The sequence below is a fragment of the Halichoerus grypus genome, chromosome 1 (genome assembly GCF_964656455.1).
Source record: "Halichoerus grypus chromosome 1, mHalGry1.hap1.1, whole genome shotgun sequence".
In the NCBI taxonomy this organism is placed as follows: Eukaryota; Metazoa; Chordata; class Mammalia; order Carnivora; family Phocidae; genus Halichoerus; species Halichoerus grypus.
Genome location: NC_135712.1, coordinates 202,785,945 through 202,805,152, shown reverse-complemented (window position 1 = coordinate 202,805,152; position 19,208 = coordinate 202,785,945). Strand labels below are relative to the sequence as shown.

At 54.1% G+C, this 19,208-nt stretch overlaps 1 protein-coding gene across 10 annotated transcripts in view; it reads right to left on the bottom strand.

The window, feature by feature from the left end:
• Positions 1-3,257: 3,257 nt before the first annotated feature.
• SUGP2 (SURP and G-patch domain containing 2) overlaps positions 3,258-19,208 on the bottom strand; it is a 33,581-nt gene continuing 17,630 nt past the window's right edge. For 7 of the 10 annotated variants that reach the window (XM_078079377.1, XM_036093926.2, XM_078079354.1 and 4 more), the window contains 7 exons: positions 18,009-18,496; positions 16,847-16,958; positions 12,159-12,679; positions 10,310-10,371; positions 6,823-6,959; positions 6,006-6,126; positions 3,258-3,535 (listed from right to left, as the gene is read on the bottom strand). In XM_078079377.1, coding sequence (XP_077935503.1) covers positions 6,006-6,126; positions 6,823-6,959; positions 10,310-10,371; positions 12,159-12,679; positions 16,847-16,958; positions 18,009-18,496 — 1,441 coding nt within the window. In that variant the 3' untranslated portion in view covers positions 3,258-3,535. Of the gene's footprint in view, positions 5,465-6,005; positions 6,127-6,822; positions 6,960-10,309; positions 10,372-12,158; positions 12,680-16,846; positions 16,959-18,008; positions 18,497-19,208 lie in introns of all 10 variants that reach the window. The other 3 variants (XM_078079341.1, XM_078079335.1, XM_078079337.1) reach the window with 3 other exon arrangements.

The window sequence follows — 19,208 nt, the reverse complement described above, 5'->3', positions numbered from 1 at the left end:
GGAGGAGGCCCCGGCCCAGGTGTGACAGAACCAGGCAACCTTAGCTCAGGGGGTCAGGGACAGGCCTCTGGAAGCCAGAGGGGCAGCCAGGCCCCTGTCTGGAGAGAGCAGGGTGGCAAGTGGGCCTTGGAGGTTGAATGGAGGTCCCACAGGCATGGTGGGGCCTGGGCGCAGGGTGAAGCATCACCCCCATTGTTGGCCAGCTGGATGGCTTAGGAGCCTCCTCAGTACTTGACACTCATGAGTAGGAGCTGATACCCGACTCCGGGGCTAAACTGTAAGTCCCCACCACTGGCTGGAAAGGTTGCTGCCTGCTGCAACACGGTGCCAGTCCCAGCCAGATGGGGAAACTGAGGCTGGAACAGGTGTGGAGATTTGGAAGACTTCGAAGAACTGGTGCAGCCTGGGGCCAGGCTCTTCCTCTTTCTGGGCCTCAGTTTCCCCATGTGTACAATGGGGGGGCAGCTGGCAGAGTGATAGCTGGGCAAGAATCTGGCTCCAGCTCCAGCACTGTCACCCTCCCTCCACCCCGCAACTCTCAACCCCCCACACATGGGAGTTCCACAATTTACCCCTCTCTGGCTGACCCTAGGCCTCAACCCTTCCTCTATCAAAGGGGGTTAATTTGGGGGTGTGACCCCACCCTCCAGCTGGCAGGGGAGTGGGGCCTCGGTGCACCGTGACTGGGCTTGGGGATCCTCATGTACAAGGTCTGCTTCCCAGGAGGGGAAACAGGCTCAAAATCAGGACCAGCCCCTCCTAAACCCTCTCTCCATGAGCAGTCCTGGATTACTGCTTTTAACCCTGCAAGCCCAAGGCCTCATTTCCCTGGAAGGCAACCAAGGCTTGGAAAGTCCTACTGCTCCAGCTGTGGGGAGGGTTGGCTGTGGCCTCCTCCCTGCTGGCCCATCTCTGGCCTTCAAGACCCACACCCGTGGGTGGACACCAGACAGTTATTGGACAGAAGGGGACATCAAGACCTAGAGAGACAGGATCCCCTCTGCCCAGGCCAAACAAGGTCACCCGCAGGAAGGTCAAGGTTGGGGGGGGCTCAGAGTGGGGGAATCTGGAGGAAGCAGAGGGGTGGCAGCTGGGTCCGCATCTGAAGCAGAGCATGGGGACTGGGTCTGGAAGGGTCAGGGCCCATGCTCTGTGGTTCAGTCCACCCTGAGGGCAGAGCCTGCCTCTTCCGGGGACCACGGCCCCCCACATCGTGGAGAGACAGGCACAGCTAGAAAAACTGGGGTGCTAACAGGGTCACCCCAAAAAACGCATGGCACAGGAATGCTGTGGAGGGAGACAGTGAGGTGGGGAGATGTCAGGAGCACCGCCTTGGTCCCAGAAATGCCATTTCTAAGGCTTTATCCACAGAGAGTGTGCTGGGATGTAGGAGCCAAGGCTTGGGAACAACTCAAATGCCTCTGGGTGGGGAACTTAAATGACAGTCCATTACATATATATGTAAATTTTCTGGGGAAAATTTTTAAGTGGAAAAAAGCAACAGGCAGATGAGAATGTGCAGAATTTGCATTTTAAAGAAAGGTTACACCTAAAATATGCCTGTGTATCTACACGTAAGGGATCTGAGACCTGGGCGCTGGGGGTCGGGGAGACATTTTCCCACAGAACACACTTCTGTACCTTTTGCTTTGGGCCAGGTGTTACTTATTCACAAACAGTACGAGAAATTTTTATTCCCGTGAAAAAACCGTGGAGCCCTCCAATTGCGTGAAGACACAAGTCTCCAGCAGCATACCAGGTGTCTTATTTTAAAAAGTTTTTATTTGAGATTATTTTATATTTCATTTTTATGTGGGAGTGGAGAGGGGCAACTTCATGCCTCACTCTGCACATATCTGCTTTCATCATTTACAAAGAAAATGTACACGTGTTGCTTGAACGTGCATGTTTGCAAGTATTACGGACCCACGTTACGTACATGCAGAGCAAAAGCTTGCCTTAAAACCACAAGCTGCTTTCAATGTCCAGGGCGCCTTCTGCTTCTCAGGGCCCTGCGAAGGCTTCCAGGAAAGGGTGCTGGGGAGAAGGAAAGGGGAGGGGCCCTCCAGGCCCAGAAAGGCATATTTAGGTCCCAGTCAGCTCTAAACAGCAGACAGCAGAGGAAATCTTACCTGCCAAACTAGAAGAAATCCTTCCCGGATTGCAGAACAGAAAGAGAGCCTCAAGTCAAAGCCTAGATGGGTGTCCCAGGCCGAAGACTCTCGCCCCATGTGTCCTCATCTATATGACCTTCACCAGCCCGCAGAGGTGACAAAAGGAGGTGTCGGCCAGTTAGGGGCAGCTGCTGGAGAGCCATTCCGCTCACACCCTACCTCCGGTCTCCCGAGAAGGGGTGGGAGATGAGGTGGGGTAGCTGTGCGTTCTGAGCGACTTTCTCAGGGAGGGCGCTGAAGCCCGCAGTCAGACCCCGCCCCCTCGGGCTCTCGTGAAAATGAAGGCAAGAGGAGGAGGTACTTGACTGGCCATAGCTGCCATCATGGTCAAATGGGTCCCTGCCACTCCTGAGCGTTCTCCAGCACACAGCAGGGAAAACGGAGGCTTGGGTTCCCACATCAGCTCCTAGGGGGCCCTGTTTCATCTGCCCCTAACTGGCCGACACCCCAAACCCTTCCTGGGCCCCCTCCGCCCTGCGTCCAACAGCAGCCTGGCTCCTCCACATCACTCTATCCTCACGTGGAAGCCCCTGCAGGTCTGGTACGTGCCTGCTGTAGCCTTTGTCCCTATCCCTTCCCCAAAGGGCCAGAGGCTGTCGGTGGAGGAATCAGATGCAGAGTAGGCAGCACACAGGAACAGCAGGGAGCTGTGAAGATGCCCCACAGGCAGGCCCCTTCAGTCAGGGGGAGGCCCGGGTGGCCCCGGTTTAACGCTTGACAGCTGGAGCCCCGACCCTGGGAGCGGGTAAAGCCTTGAGGGGGGCATCATCAGCAGTAGGGCAGGTATCCCTGATGCTCTCAAAGGGGGGTTTTATACCCAGCAATAACCCCCCACTCAGAAGAGGACATGCTCACACCCCACGGTTGGCACGGGTCCCCACCTGCTCTCTGGCACCCTCCAGGCTTTCCCAGCAACTGAACAGGCCCCCTGGCTGGGGAGATCAGGCAGAGAGGCCCTGGCAGGCAGAGGGCATGCCTGGGAGGCCACAGTGTGTCCAACCTGCTTCCCTGGAGGTAGTTCAACATCTGTCACGTGGTCCCCGACCCGCCGCATTTTCAAAACACATCATCAGAGACGGGAAATTGGGTTTCCTCTACATTTATTGCAACTGCTAAATGATTAACAACATTCACAACTTCTTAGATTTAAAAAAAAAAAAATAACAAAAACAAAAAAAAACAAACAAAAAACTTCCGTTTTGTAACATCACAAATGTCTTCTAGGTTTTACCAAGGACCAAAAATGCTAAAATTCTCTATATGATTTCCAGTGTTGGAAACAAGCCAGAGACAGTAAGCACCCAAAGTGGCGAGTTAGCACTTTCCGGATGCCTGTCGTCCTCATGGAAGAGACCCTGGAACTAGAATGACAGAAAAGACACTGTGACTTTGACAAGGCTATGCAACCGCACATCGCGCTCGCACGCACACTCCCTGAGAGCAGCCTTTGCCAGAGAGAGCAAGGGCGAGCGCGGAGGGCCCGTGTGCCCTGGTCCCTGGCCAACAGCCGGTGCGAGGACACACCACCAGGCTCCACCCCGGCTCCCATGACGCCAGCCCCACAGGAAAAGCATCACCTGAGTGCTCACAGGACTTTCCAGGATCAAGAAGGAGGTGTTCCCTTTGACATGTGCCAAAGGCTCCCAGGGTCAGCTCAAAGCGGGATGTCCCCAGGAGGAAGAGTGGCAGGAGGCTGCGGGGACAGGGCTTATACCCTGGGAATTCTTAAAGCATTTTACTTACAGATAAAAGCGGAAAGAGCCAAGAACGAATATACTAGCACAATGTGCATATGATGGTCAGAGCTATCTATGCTGCAGAGAAAGAGCGAGAACCTATTGGGGGAGTCCACATCTTGCTCGGGGCCAATGGGGCACTCTGTCAAAGGCAGTCTGCCAAAGGGGTGTCTTTTGGCTCAGAGTTCCATCCATGCGCTCAACCCACGGCCAGCAAGGAAAGCTACTGGAAGGATTAGGAAAGAAAGGAGATGAACCCCTACAGCTGTGGTTCCCCTATACCACACGGCCCCTGCAGGCTGCTTCGACTTTGCTGAGGCACCTCCATCATCTCCCTGGCCATAAAGATCTGCCGGGCGCCCACGCAACAGGAGCAACCAGGGGCAAGGAGAGCCTGGAGGCTCCACTGGACACGAAGAGACACAGCACAGGCCTGTGACGGTGGGTGGGGCCCCACAAGACAAAGGGAAGATTGGCCAATACGGTAACTCACGGCTGTGGGCCCCCCCACCCCGAGCTCACAGTGTCAGCAGGATCCCAAGGTCCCCAGATCTGAGTAAAGATTTAAAACTTCCACACTGCTGCTTTATGAGAAAGGCCCGAGACCCCCACGGCCTGAGAACTTCGCACGTAGCTGCAAGGACGGTGCGCCGGGGGAAGATGAAGGGCAGCCGTCACGTGCCTAGAAACAGCAAGCAGCTGACGGCCCGCCCCGCTTCTGTTCTGTACAAAGGCCCTGATAACACAATTCTTCACGCTGCTGCGCAGGCCAGGAATGAAGCCTCTTGAAGAGTTCACACCCCCAGCCGTTGGTAGAAGAGACTCCATATGTGGTTTTTAAAGAAAGCAAACTGCAGTTTGTGGATTCTAGGGAGACATGTGAATTTGAGAGAAGTTTCATCAACGTAATGATTCCTCCCCACTGAATACTGCTCTATTATCCTGTCGCTAAACTTCTATTACGTCTCTTGGGAGGCATTTAAGAGCCGAGCCTCCATAAATACCACGTTCGTGGAATCAAGTATCTCCATTTGTTCAAAGAGCTCCCGTGCCCCAACCCGCAGGCTGTGGACCAGAGTGGACTTCACTAATACCGGATTACATTCCCTATTTACAGCCTGGAAGCAACGAAAAGCCACCATCTGTCATCATTTGGGCACCAAGTTTGCTAAGAGAGCACCTCTGAGAGCAAAGTTCCCTGCGACGGGAGACCCGCCCAGAGCTGGTTCCTGAGCACAAACAGGGCCCCGGTGCTTCCAAGGGCAGCACCACCTTCCTAGGGGGAGCCAGGAAAGACTTGCAGGGGACTGGCTGCCATAAGCATTTGGAAGAGGGGGAAAGGCAAAAGCAGATCGGAAATGGCGCATTCTTTTTTCCTTTAAGAAGAAGAAAAGCCAGCGTTCGGACCCTCCACACCAGAGCTGCAGAGACGCTCGCCTCTCGTGTACACACCGAACCTACTTGGCCACTGGCTCCAGGGCAGATCCGGGGCAGAGGTGGCGCTTTAAGAGCAATTGCTGCTTCGAGCCTTAGTTTTCTCACCAATGGTTTCATCTATTCAGGGAGAGAACGATTTTGTTCAAAACTGAGTTGGAAATTACAGGTGGGGAAGGCAACTAAAAAGAGGAGAAAGAAGGGGATGTTTATATGGGCCCAAGGCCCTTGAGAAGGAAACGGATTTGAAGATGCTCAGAAAAAGGATGTGGCAAAGCAGCTGGCCTGTGCAGCTCCGGCTTCAGATCGCCCTCACCCTCGCAGGACACCAGGCCACTCCCTGGGCGACCTCTCTCCCGAGGACGGCCGCGGGCAGTCGAACCCAGGAGCCCCGCACCAAGGCCCGCTGTCGGGCTGCATGCTTGCGAGCTCGGGGCTCACTCCTTCAACCAAACCTGGAAGGTGAGGGGTGGGACACATCCACATCCAAACACTCCTTGTTACCCTCACAGAATGTTTTCGTGTGTGTGTGTGTGTGTGTGTTTGGTTTCATGTTTGGTTTTGGGGGGATGGGGAACTCTGACTTTTCTGGAGAAATTGTCTCTACATACCAGCACGTCAGCTTAGGCAGAATGCCCCATGCACTAGCTCACACACATACCTATTTGTTGGCCCGTTTGTGTCTGTACATCTGCATCATCCTCTGACGGAACACGTCAAATGTGTCTTCCTTGTGCTCCTGCCCGTCAGCACCTAACCCCTCCCCTTCCGACGCAGTTCCCCTAGGAGCAAAATGGAGAGTTAGCCACACCGAGCACAGAGCCTGGCCGCCAGGGGACTGGGAACGGCACAAGGAGTCAGAGTGGGACAGAGGCACGTGGGACACACAACAGGGAAAAGGAGAGGGAAAGTGAAGACACGATTCACAGCGCGGAACAAGGGGTACTCACCTGCGCGGGTGTGCGGACTTTCTGAGGCGCGTGCTCAGAAGCCCGATTACAGCAGAAAGCCTCCCCCAGCAGGTGGTAAGCTCAGTTTTAAATGAAATGCCTGCTGAATGTTAATGGGGCCTAACAATCCCTGGGCCATGTTCTCCCACCCTGGCTAGCTGGCGTATGGGTTCTCAGAAAAAGGAAAGTGATTTTTATCGTAACTACCTAGAATTACCACTTAGCTTTTAGGACAATAAGGAATGTGGCTGAAATGCCAGGGCCCAGAAGCCACTTAAATCGTCTGTGTGAGTGCAGCAAGGAGCCTGTATGAACACCTGCATATATAAATGATCTGCTTCTCACCTCATTTGAAGACTCCCTTTGTCAGGAAAAAAACTCTGCCAGCTTTAAGCCATGTTTAACATGAGGGGAGCCAAGAAATCAGGCTGCAGATCAAAGGACTCAGAACCAGAATCCCAAAGAGAGCCTCTTCTCCCCGAGCACGCTGCCCATCCCCACCCCTGGCCCCAAGCGCCTGCTGCGTACACGCTGACGGGCTCCCTGATGCCCTTCCCACAGGAGCCCAGGCCATGGCCCTCCTTCCAGCCCATCTTCTGCAGCATCTGGAACCCCAGGTTCTTGTCAGTCAGCTTCTGCTGGGCGAAGTCAAAGTCCTTGGGTTTCTGAGGAGAGATAAGATTATGGCAAGTGGTTTGCAGCAAAGTGCCTGGAGCAAGGGTCGGCCCATGCTGCACCTGACACAGTCCAGTACCCCCACCCCCCCACTGTCTCCAATTCCTCAGACACTGGGATGAAGCCATGGGCTGCTTCCTAGCTCCCAGCAACATTCCCTGGGTAGGCTGGGGCTTCTAAAAGTGGGGAGTAGGGGCGCTTGGGTGGCTCAGTCGTTAAGCATCTGCCTTTAGCTCAGGTCATGATCCCAGGGTCTTGGGATCGAGTCCTGCATCGGGCTCTCTGCTCAGCGGGAAGCCTGCTTCTCCCTCTCCCACTCCCCCTGCTTGTGTTCCCTCTCTCGCTGTGTGTCTCTGTCAAATAAATAAAATCTTAAAAAAAAAAAAAAAGGTGGGGAGTGAAGAGATGCCCCACAGAACCAAGCCAGACCAGCCTCTCAGACCCCAGTGTGACCACTCCCACCGTGGTGCTAAGACCGTGAGGAAAACCCCACGAGGAGCTGGGGGTCTTGGGGCCAAGGGGTTAGCAGGAAGAGCCCTAAGCGGTGGTGACCTGTGATGACCAGAGGGTACACTCTGGCTGGGGGTAACCAGGGCACAGGCTTGAGGCAGGAAGGCCCCTGGTGTGCAGGAGTCAGACGGGAGGCAGGGCTGACGCGGGAGGGGGCTGAACAGGCCAGGAACCTGCTGTAGAGAGAGACTGTGTGAAAAACTGGCTTGCAGGGTCCTCCCTACTCCCCCACTCCATTTGGAACAAGCCTATGGGCTTCCAGAACTCTGAGCAGTGACCCCATCCTGGAAGCCTCTCTGGCCGCCCTCAGACATTGCTCAGCAAACCTGAATGACTTGTCTGTCTGTCCAGCTGCCCCTTCCCAGGTCTGGGAGCTCCCCAAGGGCAGAGACTGGGTTTTTTTGTTTTGTTTTTTTTAAAGATTTTATTCATTTATTTGACAGAGAGAGACACAGAGAGAGCAGGAACACAAGCAGGGGGAGTGGGAGAGGGAGAAGCAGGCTTCCTGCTGAGCAGGGAGCCCAATGCGGGGCTCGATCCCAGGACCCTGGGATCATGACCTGAGCCGAAGGCAGAGGCTTAACGACTGAACCACCCAGGCGCCCCCAGAGACTGGGTTTTACTGGGACTCTGGGGTCCATGTCTAGCACAAAGCAGACCTCAGAGAGCTGGTATAGCTGGGAAGACCCTCCAGGTAGAGGAGCAAGAAGCCCTGGATAAGACGTGGGCTCAGAACCGGCTGTGGGAAGACAGGTTAAAAGGCCTGGGGGGCCTCTGGAGAGCCTGCCCAGTGTGGGCAGAAAATATTTCCATTTATGGGGCGCCTGGGTGGCTCAGTTAAGTGTCTGCCTTCAGCTCAGGTCATGATCCCAGGGTCCTAGGATCAAGCCCCACATCAGGCTCCCTGCTCAACGGGGAGCCTGCTTCTCCCTTTCCCTCTGCCTGCCACTTCCCTTGCTTATGTGTGCATGCTCTGTCAAATAAATAAATAAAATCTTAAAAATAGAAAGAAAATATTTCTATTTACTCATGCATATTCATCAATACCCAATGTCCCTACCACCTGAGTCTATTTTTAAAAGACATTTACTCAACATCGAGGACAGCCTGGGTAGGCTGAGAAGGCCGCATATACTTCTGGGGAAAGGGCTCCTCCATCCTGATCAAGGCAGCTCGTGCTGGGGGGTAATGGTGAGGGTCTGAGCAGGGAACAAGTGTGGGAGGGGAAGAGGGTGGGGAAGGCAAGGGAAAGGCTGGCCACAGGTCCCCAAAGGGCAGATCAGCACCCCTCCGGGAAAGCTGCTTAGCTGGAGAAAGCTGGAAGCTCTCGGCCTACAGTCACCTCATGGAGAGACTGGAGCTCGCAGGACACAGCTGCACGGCCAGTTAACAGGCATTTAGTTTCATTCGTAAGGCACCTCGGAACCACAGCGTAGGCGAGACTGCCCCACATCACAGATGTACAAATGGAGACTCAGGAGTTACATGCCAAGATTAGGTGGCCAGGCTGAGACTGAGCCCGGCTGCCCCCTCACCCAGATCACCAGACGGGCAGCCGGGTGCCAGCACAAATTCAAACTGAGCACATCAGGACCACGGGCTTTGGGCCCAGGCAAGTGCCCCCTCCCTGCTGTAACTGGGCTTACGCCGACCCCTCCTCTAGCCACTGAGACGACAGTGTACTTGAACAGTCTGCCACACAGGCTTTCCTCACCACGCCACACCAGCAGAGACCTCACCCAGTTCCCGGCTCACCTCCCTGACCTCTAAGGAGCTGGGATGTCCCCACATATGTCCGAGGTGACCTCGCCCAGCCTTACCTGTCCCCACATGTCCACCTAGCTGTCTGGAGAGCACCCCATCTCCCTGATGACCTCCATTTCACAGGGTCGCTCCATTTCAGTCAGTGGCAGCTCCGTCCTCCCAGCTGCCCGGGCAGACAACCGTGGAGGTGCCCTGGACTCGGCCTAGCCATTCCACACATAGTCCATCGGCAAGTCCCACCGACTGCGTCCTCACCCGCTCGGCCCCTGGCTCTCCCCAGCCCCCCCGCTGACAGGCTGCTCTGAGCACCGCAGCCACAGTGGCCATATCTTCCCCCCAAATTACCACCACGGGTCCCCGAGGGCCTCCCCCCGAGAAGGAGCCTCACTGCTGACATCTGTCTACAGGCCCTGTGTGACCCGGGGCCTCCCCGCCGTTACTGCCTCATCTCCCCAGCCCCGTGTGGGTGCCACAGAGGGCTACCTGTTGACACAGGACCACCCTGGGGCCTCTCCCAGGCCTCCGTGAATAAATGGCACCCCCAACCCCACATTCCCCATCTCCCCTCGACCTGCTTCTCCGTACCCAGGGCACACGGGCCACAAGAGTCTCACACGAACCTGTCCCTGTTGGAGGCTGCTGCCTCCAGGTGGGCAGACGGGGCCTGGCACAGAGGAAGCGTCCGCCAGTTAATGCACACGTGTGTGCGCGCACCCGTCCGCGCACGGCCTTGGCTTACTAGCCAGTTAGCGTGCTCTTTAACCATAATTACAGGCCCCTAAATCTGAACTTCTCAAGGGCCAGGACATCACCTGTTCACCTCCCAACACACTGCGAGTATCAGGCCTCACCCATCTGTTAAACTAATTACTACCCTCCTGCGCTTCAGGCAACGCAAAACAGTTTCAAGAAATCCCTGAGAAGAAAGGCTGTTCGTTAGGCTCTGTCCGTCGCGCCGGCCGGAAGTACAAGCACAGCGAGTATACCGCAGCTACGAGCCCCGCGCCCTTTAAAACTCCGGCAAATTCCAACTGACTATGCCACGCGTGAGAACTGTCATGCTCACCTTCTTTTTGGACACGGGACGACCCCGAGGTCTGTCGTAGGCGATGCGAACTGGTTCATGAACTGGAAAACACAAGAAACATATCCGTACCCATACACGTCACTCAGAAGACGCGAGCGCCGCAGTTCAGGCTCGGCCGCCGGAAGGGAGCCACCGCCCGCACCACGGCCCGCCGGCCTGCCTCCCAGGAGTCACGGGCCCGCGGGCACAGAGGCGGGAACATGCGGGCCCAACTGAGGGCTGCTCGGTGGGGAAGAGTCTACTTCAACGTAGGACTTCCCGCGTGTATGACGAAGGGCTCCATGCGTGGATCGTTTTCCGTGACTGCAAGAACCCGTTTTGTTTCAATAAACTATCTGCAATCTCCTGCCCTCCTAGTGTCTCTGCAACTGTTCCACTGATAAAGAGTTAAAGTCCGCAGAGAATTTTCCAGTAAAGCAACCATGCTTCTCATACAGAGCACTGAATCACATTACAGCCTTATTTTTGATGGAGAGATCAGCAGGGCTGCTTTTTTTCTCATCAACCACCCAAGGAACTGAGAGCTTCCAAAATAGAAGAAGCTCCACTTCTCCCCCTCGCGGGACATGAGGCATTCGGAGAGGCTGCCGCCATCAGCAGGAAGTTGTGACGGACGTCTGAATGGGGTACAACAGCTGGCAACCCGTGGGAACGCCAAGGTTCCCAGACACAAACCACAGGACTGTTCCATCAGCAGGGGAAACTGAACTGATGCTCCTGGGTGAGGGTGACAGTGTCAACAATGTAGAGCACCCAGGTGACACTAGACGGGGCACCGTTCGCCAAAGCCACCTCAGAGGAAGCTATGGTGGCAGGAAGCACAGCCCAGGCCTGGCTTTGTGGCGACACCCCGGGGGGGGGGGGCCCATGAGGAATAACCTGGGCCATGGCCGGTCCGTCAAAAGGCCGCACATGATGCCATTCTGCCTACTGACAGTCTAGAAAATTTTGGCAGAACCACGAGGCCAGAAAACGGGGCAGGGACCACAGAGAGACACAGATGTTTCTGGAAAAAGGCTCTAGCTCCACCGCACTGGAGGAGTTTATGCCTGTACACGATTGCCAGAACTCCTCCAACTGTCCCCTTAAAAAGGATGCATGTTACTGCTGTTAAACGGTACCTCAAGAACCTTAACCCTCCCCACAGAAGAACAGGGGATGACCTCCCACGGCCCGGGCAGCGGAGTACAGAGCACGTGGCTCCCACTAACCACTGCCCAAGACCAGTGCCACCTGTGTCCTCCTTCCTCGTCATCGCTAAGCAGGCATCAGTGCCCTGGGCCTTCTAGGGGCTCAGAAGGCTGGGTCCTCCCCAAGGTCACGGGTGGGAAACAGCGGAGATGACCAAGGCCCGTGGCCTCCACTGCCGGGTCTCCCCCACTGGACCGTGACGGAAACACCAAGCAGCATGTGACGCTAACACGCGGCTGCCACACTGACGCAGCGGCGCGCCCTCGGACTGCCAGCCTCACGCCATCAGCGAGGTGAGCTTCACAGAGCACGTGGGAGGGGTATGCAAAACCACCAGAACTAGTTTAGGTTAAAAACACAAGACCGAAGAACCTCATGTTCTGTTGGCCCTGGGGGGGATTTGGGGAGGTAACGTCCAGGTTGGTAGGTGCAATCAGAGGCAGGAAGGGGGACAGGGACTGGCTGGTCATCTTGTGGCTAAGCCTGGGCTAAGGGCCAGTAAATTCTTCCACACAGTCAGGTGACATCAGCTGGTCTCCACAACTTTTCCTGGTCCACAACTGAGCAGCACGGTTCCTCCTTCAGTGCTAAACGGAAGCCCGTGCTCGGGAAGCCATGATGAATGTCTGGCACTCACCTTTGGGCTCCTGGATGAGGCACAGCCTCTTGGGAGCTGGAATCATGCCGACCTTTAAGGACTTGCTGCTGACTCTCTTCCGGGGGAAGCAGGCCCCCGAGGAGGCCTGTGACAGGGCAGGTGCACCAGCTGGGCCATCTTCAGCTGCCTCGCTCGGGAGGCCATCGGTGGGGGGGCTGCCCTCAGAGCCCTCGGACTTGGCCGCCCCTCCTGCTGACCTGGAGGCCCCTCTAGGAGTGGAGCCCTCTTCGCCCCCCTCCTCATCCTCCTCCTCATCCTCCTCGTCCTCCTCATCCTCCTCAGGCATCACCTCTGGGCTTTCCAGCTCAGCCTCGTGCTGCGGGGGCTCATCTTCAAACTCTCCTTCCCCTTCCACGGGATCAACGGGGCTTTCCTGAGAATCAGCGCTCTCACCGGCGTGGAGGTTCAGTGGAGAGGATGTAAAACAAATCGATGGGCATAACTCAAATACTTTTTTTCGATAGAATTTGAAGGCTGAACTATTTTGGTCATGGAGAAACCTGGGGCAAGGATGAAAAACACTGGTGAATCAGAGAGTCCTCTGAACATTCATATTTACTAAATTATCCGGAAGAGATCCAACAAAGCTGGGAGTGGAACCAACAAATAACCTGACCTCTTTCTACCAACTATGGCTGATGGTGCAGCTTCACAATGAGACAGAGAAGTCTGAGGAGTAGCAGCAATTTAACAAAGGAGCCAGAACGTTAAGAGTCCCCATTGCTTTTCAGGGGAGGGCGGTAGAGGAACAAGATATGCAGAAATGACCAAGGAATGTGCTGGAAAAAGCTCCAACACTGCAGCCAGAGATCTAACCTGGCCCTCTCCTCATCCCCTTCTAGTCTGTCACCAGCCACTCTGGGACTCCCGTGCGCTCAGGGTAACTGCCTGGTTCCTCTCACACTGACAGGGAGGAGACTGAGGAAGGTGCGTCCCTTCTGCCCCTCATTCTACAGTGAAGCTGAGTCAACGTGGTGGCAATACTGCCTCTCGGAACCTCAGAGTCCCACGGCCACCCTGACCCAGGGCTGTGGCTAGTGTGAGAAACTGAAAACATGCATGAAGACACAAAATACACTTGGACCCAAGGAAAGAAGCCCTTGTTCTTGGCTAGAATAACAACCTATGACGATGTCAATTCTTCCCTAATTAAAATATTAATGCATAAGCCTATCTCAATATGTCCATCTTTTTTTTCTGGGTTTGAACATGATTCTAGACTTCACAGAGAAACATAAATAGGTAAGGGTATTTGGGAGAACTCTAAACAAAATCTGTGAAGGGTTCCGGCCTTACCAGACATTACAAGGTGTATGAAGCCTCTAAGGCACAACAGTGTGGGACCAGTCCTTGGACACACGGACAGAAACACCAAGACAAAGGCCAGAAACACGGTATCTGATGAAGTCAGGGATAGAGACTGCTTAAAAATAAAAAGTTAGAAAAAAAAAAGAAAAAAACAAAACTAATCTCTACACCCAATGTGGGGTTCCATAACCCCAAGATCAAGAGTTGTATGCCCTTCCAACTGAGCCTCTCAGGCACCCCAAAAATAAAAATCTTCAAAAAAAAAAAAAATTGAGAAAGAAAAAGTCCAAAAAACCCAATAGAAAAAAGGGCAAAGATTAAGAACTTGAGCCCTCCAAAAGACAACTAGAATGAGAAAACCAGTCAGAGACCAGGAGAAAGTATCTGCAAATCATACATCTGACAAAGGACTCCTATAAAGAATGTATAACGAACCCTCAAAATTGATTAATAAGTAAATAAATGACCGAATCAAAAGATGGACCCAAGATCCAAATGAACACTTAAGTATGGGAAGCACACAAGTACACTTGAAGACACTCAGCACCACTAGTCCTTGGAGAAATGAGGACCACAGTGCGACACCGCCCCCCTCCCCCCCCGCATTGGGATGCTAACATGAAAAAGCTGACACCAGCAAGTGCTGTGTGGGGAGGAACTGGAACTCTCGTCCAGGCTGCTAAAAATGCAAAATGGTGCTACCACGTGGAAAGGCAACTTGGCAGTTTCTTCAAAAGTTAACAGTGGGCCCACCATGGAGCCAGCCTTTCCTCTCCTTGGTATTTCCTGTGGTCCAGCCACACAGTGGGATACACTCAGCAGCAAAGAGGAATGAATTGGGGATACATGCAACAAACATGGCTGAATCTGAGAACTGTGCTGAATAAAGGGACCAGACAAAAAGCGAGAAAAAGCTGCATTTACACAAAATTCAAAAAAATGCAAACTATTTACAACCAAGCTTTTTTAAAGGACAAACCTTTTTTTAAGAGACAAATGAACAGTTCACATGAAAATAAAGGACACAAGTTTATGAAAAGATGTTCAATTTCACTCATAAGAGAAATGGAAACTAAAATTTCACAGTGGAAATAAGAAATTTCTCATGAATCCTACTGACTCTAAGGCATGCCAAAAGGTGAGGGATGGGGACAGGTACTCTGGACACTACTTTGGGAGGGGCCCTCAGGGAGGGGTATTTCCATTATTTAACAAAATTACATGTGCAATGACCTTGGACCCCACAGTCCCCCTTCTGGAAGATACATGAAGATTCTCTCCACAGAGTCATTGTGCGTAAGGCCACTTGATGGGGCCGTAAGAACAACATGAATGCCGATAGCTGGGGAGTGACCCTGGTGTGGCTGCACATGGAGAATGACAGTGGACAAGAGAACGAGGGGACAGGTGGGACAGGCACAGGGGACTTCTGGATAGGTGGTGAAGGGAAAAAAGCAAGGTGCAAAAGTGTCTATTACATATAAAAAGTTACATGTAAGAACAAAAGGGGAAATGCACATATCCACTAGAATTGAATGAAATGGTTTCCTGTTGATGGGTGAAGGGATTCCCACTCAGAGACTTCTCTGAGCCTACCTTTTGTAATTTTTATTTTAGAACCATGCAAATGCTGAACTTATTTTTAAAATTAAATTTGAAAGGATAGAAAAAAATAGCCCTAAAACTGAATCTCTGTAGAAAAAATGAACCTGACTATACGTCAAATCGATGACATAACCACACACAAAAACAGAATCAACTCAAACAGCGTTAGAGGTATACTCTTTCTAAAGGAAAAGAAACACAAAGTCACCTTGACCTTTATTAAATACGTGTGCTGTTGGATGCAGCCATTCTCAAACTGCTCTATGAGCACTGGGCTGGGGGACAGAGTGAATCACTCCACCTAATGTTGCTGTACAATAATGGGGGACTCTGTGTGGGGAGCGAAGGGACAGGGCCTCCTAAGGAACATTGCTCAGAAAAGGCTGTCAGAAACGGTGACGAATAAACCCAAACCACGGCAGTGCCAGGATAATGCAGAATTCTCCTTTGGGGGAAAAAACAACAACAAAAAACCCACAACCGATGAAGTGCTCCTGGCTGCCCTTAGTGGAGCTGTCCCCTTCACCGGGTCTGCCCAACTCTGAGGTGTGCTAGGCCCAGCTGGCCCCAAGGTCACCAGGCCTGTAAAAGGCAGAACCGGGCTGAGCCCCCATGAAGCCGTCAGTGCTCCCCGAGGCTGGTCTGGGTCTCACAGGAAGCAGGAGGCATGCCCAGTGCAGAACCTACTCAAGGTCCCCAACAAGCTGGAAGAACATGCTGGGTCACACTACTGGGTCCCAGAAATGCTCTAGGAAATGTGTAGTTTTCAACCGTAGTCTTAATTAGACTTAATTAGGCATGGCTCTCCAGCATGGTAGGAGCAGGGCAAGGGTCCAGAGTTCCCAGCCAACGGGAGGATACAATTTTTTTTTTTTTAAAGATTTTACTTATTTATCTGAGAGAGAGAGACTGAGAGAGAGAGCACATGAGAGGGGGGAGGGTCGGGAGGGTCAGAGGGAGAAGCAGATTCCCCGCCAAGCAGGGAGCCTGGTGTGGGACTCGATCTAGGGACTCCAGGATCATGACCTGAGCCGAAGGCAGCCGCTTAACCAACTGAGCCACCCAGGCGCCCGGGAGGATACAATTTAAACAGCATGGGAACCCCACCTGGTTATGGCTCAGTATCAGGAACATGGGGCTCCCAGGTAGCCTCCCCCTGAAGGAGGTGAACCTGTGCCCCACAAGGCAGAGCAGGCTCCTGGTTCTGTCACCTGCAGGCTGTGTGGTGTTGACTAGGCACCCCATCTGAGGAATGGCAAGGGTAACAGCACCCCCTCCTGGCAAAAGGATGCCAGGCCCCCACTACATGGAAGTGCTTGCTGCCCACAGCTGGACCAGGACCCCATCCATCACTGCCCGGAGCACTGGTGTGACCAGGGACAGTGCACCGCCCTCCTCCTCCCCCTACCCCACACCACTTGGCCTCTGCAAAGGTTCTAGGGAACCGATTAGCCTCTCTGGCTGGGTGCTCTCTCCCCCTTCCCCTGATCAAAGCCCACTTGACCTTCAAATACAGCTTAAACTTCCCTCCAGGGCAGGTTTTTTCTGATGCCCCAGATGAGGGCAGCACCGCCCAACACCCCTAAGCAGACGCTTTCCCCTCTCAGCCCTGAGCTTGGCAGAAGTGAAGCCACGACTTTTCCTCGGGTGCCTCCTGGGGCAGAAGTGTGTCTGCCAGGCCACCCCACAGGCTCTCTCTCAGGACACTCATAGAGTAAACACACTCAAATTCAAAGGGCACGATGGCTACATACCACAAGTCAGGGTTGTCGGTGCTGTTTTCTATGCTGAACTGTTCAATCTCTGGTCCCACCTGAGCAACAAATCTGGCCAGTTTCTCTGCAGTTTCCATGGTCTTCGTGTCAACTACAAAACAAAGTGACTGTCACATGTCAGTTCTGAGCGGCTGCTTCCAATTTCAACTTTGGGGGGGTGGTTACGGAGACTAATTATAAAGACAGCCCCTCATGTCCCCTCACTGCATCCTTGCCCTTTGCCATGGGACTCTGTAGCTCTGTCCAGCAGAAGGAGATTCTCTTCTCTCCCCCCAAAACTGGGGCTGGCCCTGGGACTCCCGCTGACTGATAGAAGGTGGCATCAGTGTGGAACCTGGGCTTCAGAGGCCTTGAGCACCTCCGCTGCCCTCCTGGAGGCCCAACCCTGTCAGGTGAACAAATCCAGGCTGGCTGCTAGGGGGCGAAAGGCATGTGGCCCAGACATCCCTGTTACCTCAGCCGATGGCCCCACACAACCAGCTGCTGCCTACAAACACACGGGTGGGCCCAGCCCAGTTCAGCAGACTTGGAGCACTGGATACCCCGATGGAAGGCACAGCTCAGAACGGCTCTTTATACAGCAAAAGCTAGAGAATGTAGCAGTGGTGGAGACTTTGTTTCCCCTCTCCATTCCCACCTAGTGGTAAGTGCGAAGTACTGGTCGGGGGCAGGCCTGTCGCAGAGAAAAGGTAATGGCCAGAAGAAACTGCAGGTCAGCTAACCCTAAGGAAGGAACAGAGACCTTGGGAAAGAAAAGGCAGAATGAGAGACGAGGGCAGCCCTACGGAAGGTAAAGAGGAGCAAGAACAGAGTGAGAAATGGATGGAGGCACTCAAAGCCCCAAGCATGGGCCCAGGGCACAACCGGGTGGCCAGCAGGAGGACCTGGTGGGGGAGCATGGTGAGTCAGCTTGACCCCTGGACAGGAGGAAGCCGGCTACAGGACTCGAGGGCCAGCCCCTCTAGGAAATAAGAGGAGAGTGCCTCCACGTGCACCTGTCCTGGCCAGGTCCCTGTTGCTCCTGCCTGCTGCACAGATGGCTCAGACCACCCAGGTCTCCCACCCCCAACCCTGAGGGACCCCTGGAGGTTGGAGAGTCCGGGCTGGGGCCCAGAAGAGGGGGATGGGAGTGAGTACCCACCGTCAGCAGATGGGCAGGGAGAGGAGGTCTGAGGGGCTTCAGAGACTCCCACTCCTGCTGGCTTGGGGGATGGGCCCGAGGCTTCTGGGCTGGGCTCCCCAGGAGAGGATCCGGCCGGGTCAGGTGGGCAGTCCTTGGCAGTTTCATTTCCATCTGGCTGGGACAGCTTTCCCTGCAATGAACCTGGAGCCTGCCGGCCATGGTGTTTCAGTCTGGTGCCCGAGGAGAGGAGGGTCTGGGTCCCAGTGGTTGCTCTCCTCACCTTCCAGCCCCGGAGCCCTTGGGTGCGGAGCAGCCCCCGCCGCCGGCCTGGGAGGAGCCTCTTCTTGAGGCTCCGGATCGCCCGAGCATACAGCATGGCCCGGACCGCACACTCTGCCGCTGTTGGCTTTTGATCTGCTCCTGGCAAGGTGTGGCTCATCCGCTGCATTTCTGCCAGCTTCAGTTTGTAATATTTGTATTCCAGACTACTGTCATCAGACAAAAACCTACATAACAAAACAGGCACAGAAGGACATTGGTTAAAACAACAACACGTACCGAATTGTTGCTACGATCCCATTTCTCACACCCTTTCCAAGTGGCAGCCTCCCTGCCATCCGAGAGGCTCTGATCCACGGACCCCCCGGGTCCCCGTCCTGCCCACAGTAACTGCAGGGCAGTGGCAGCTCTGGTCCAGCACTGTTCGGTTCCTCCTTGGGTTTCACCATCCCCAGCGGTGAAGGTGCTCACAACTCCTAGTAGCCTCGTAACATAATCACTCTGGAGCCACAGAGACACTGCCACTCTGTCGCTTGTGGTTGCCATTTTTGGGAGGTTACACCCTTCAAAGAGCCCAGTGAGGCGGAGTACTCAGAGACCCTGGCTTCAACTGCACCACCGAGGCCAGAGTGCCATGGCTGTGAAATCATGTGCCAGAGTCATAACGAGAACAGTACAGAGGCGCCTGGGTGGCTCAGTCGGCGGAGTGTCTGCCTTCAGCTCAGGTCATGATCCCGGGGCCCTAGGATCGAGCCCCGCATCGGGCTCCCTGCTCAGCGGGGAGCCTGCTTCTTCCCCTCCCTGCCGCACCCCCTGCTTGTGCACGCTCTGTCAAACAAATAAATAAATAAAATCTTAAAAAAAGACAAAAAAACAGTATAGGAAAGAGGAGGTTGAGTCCCGAGTGCCGACAAAGAAAGACATCCACGATACAGTCAG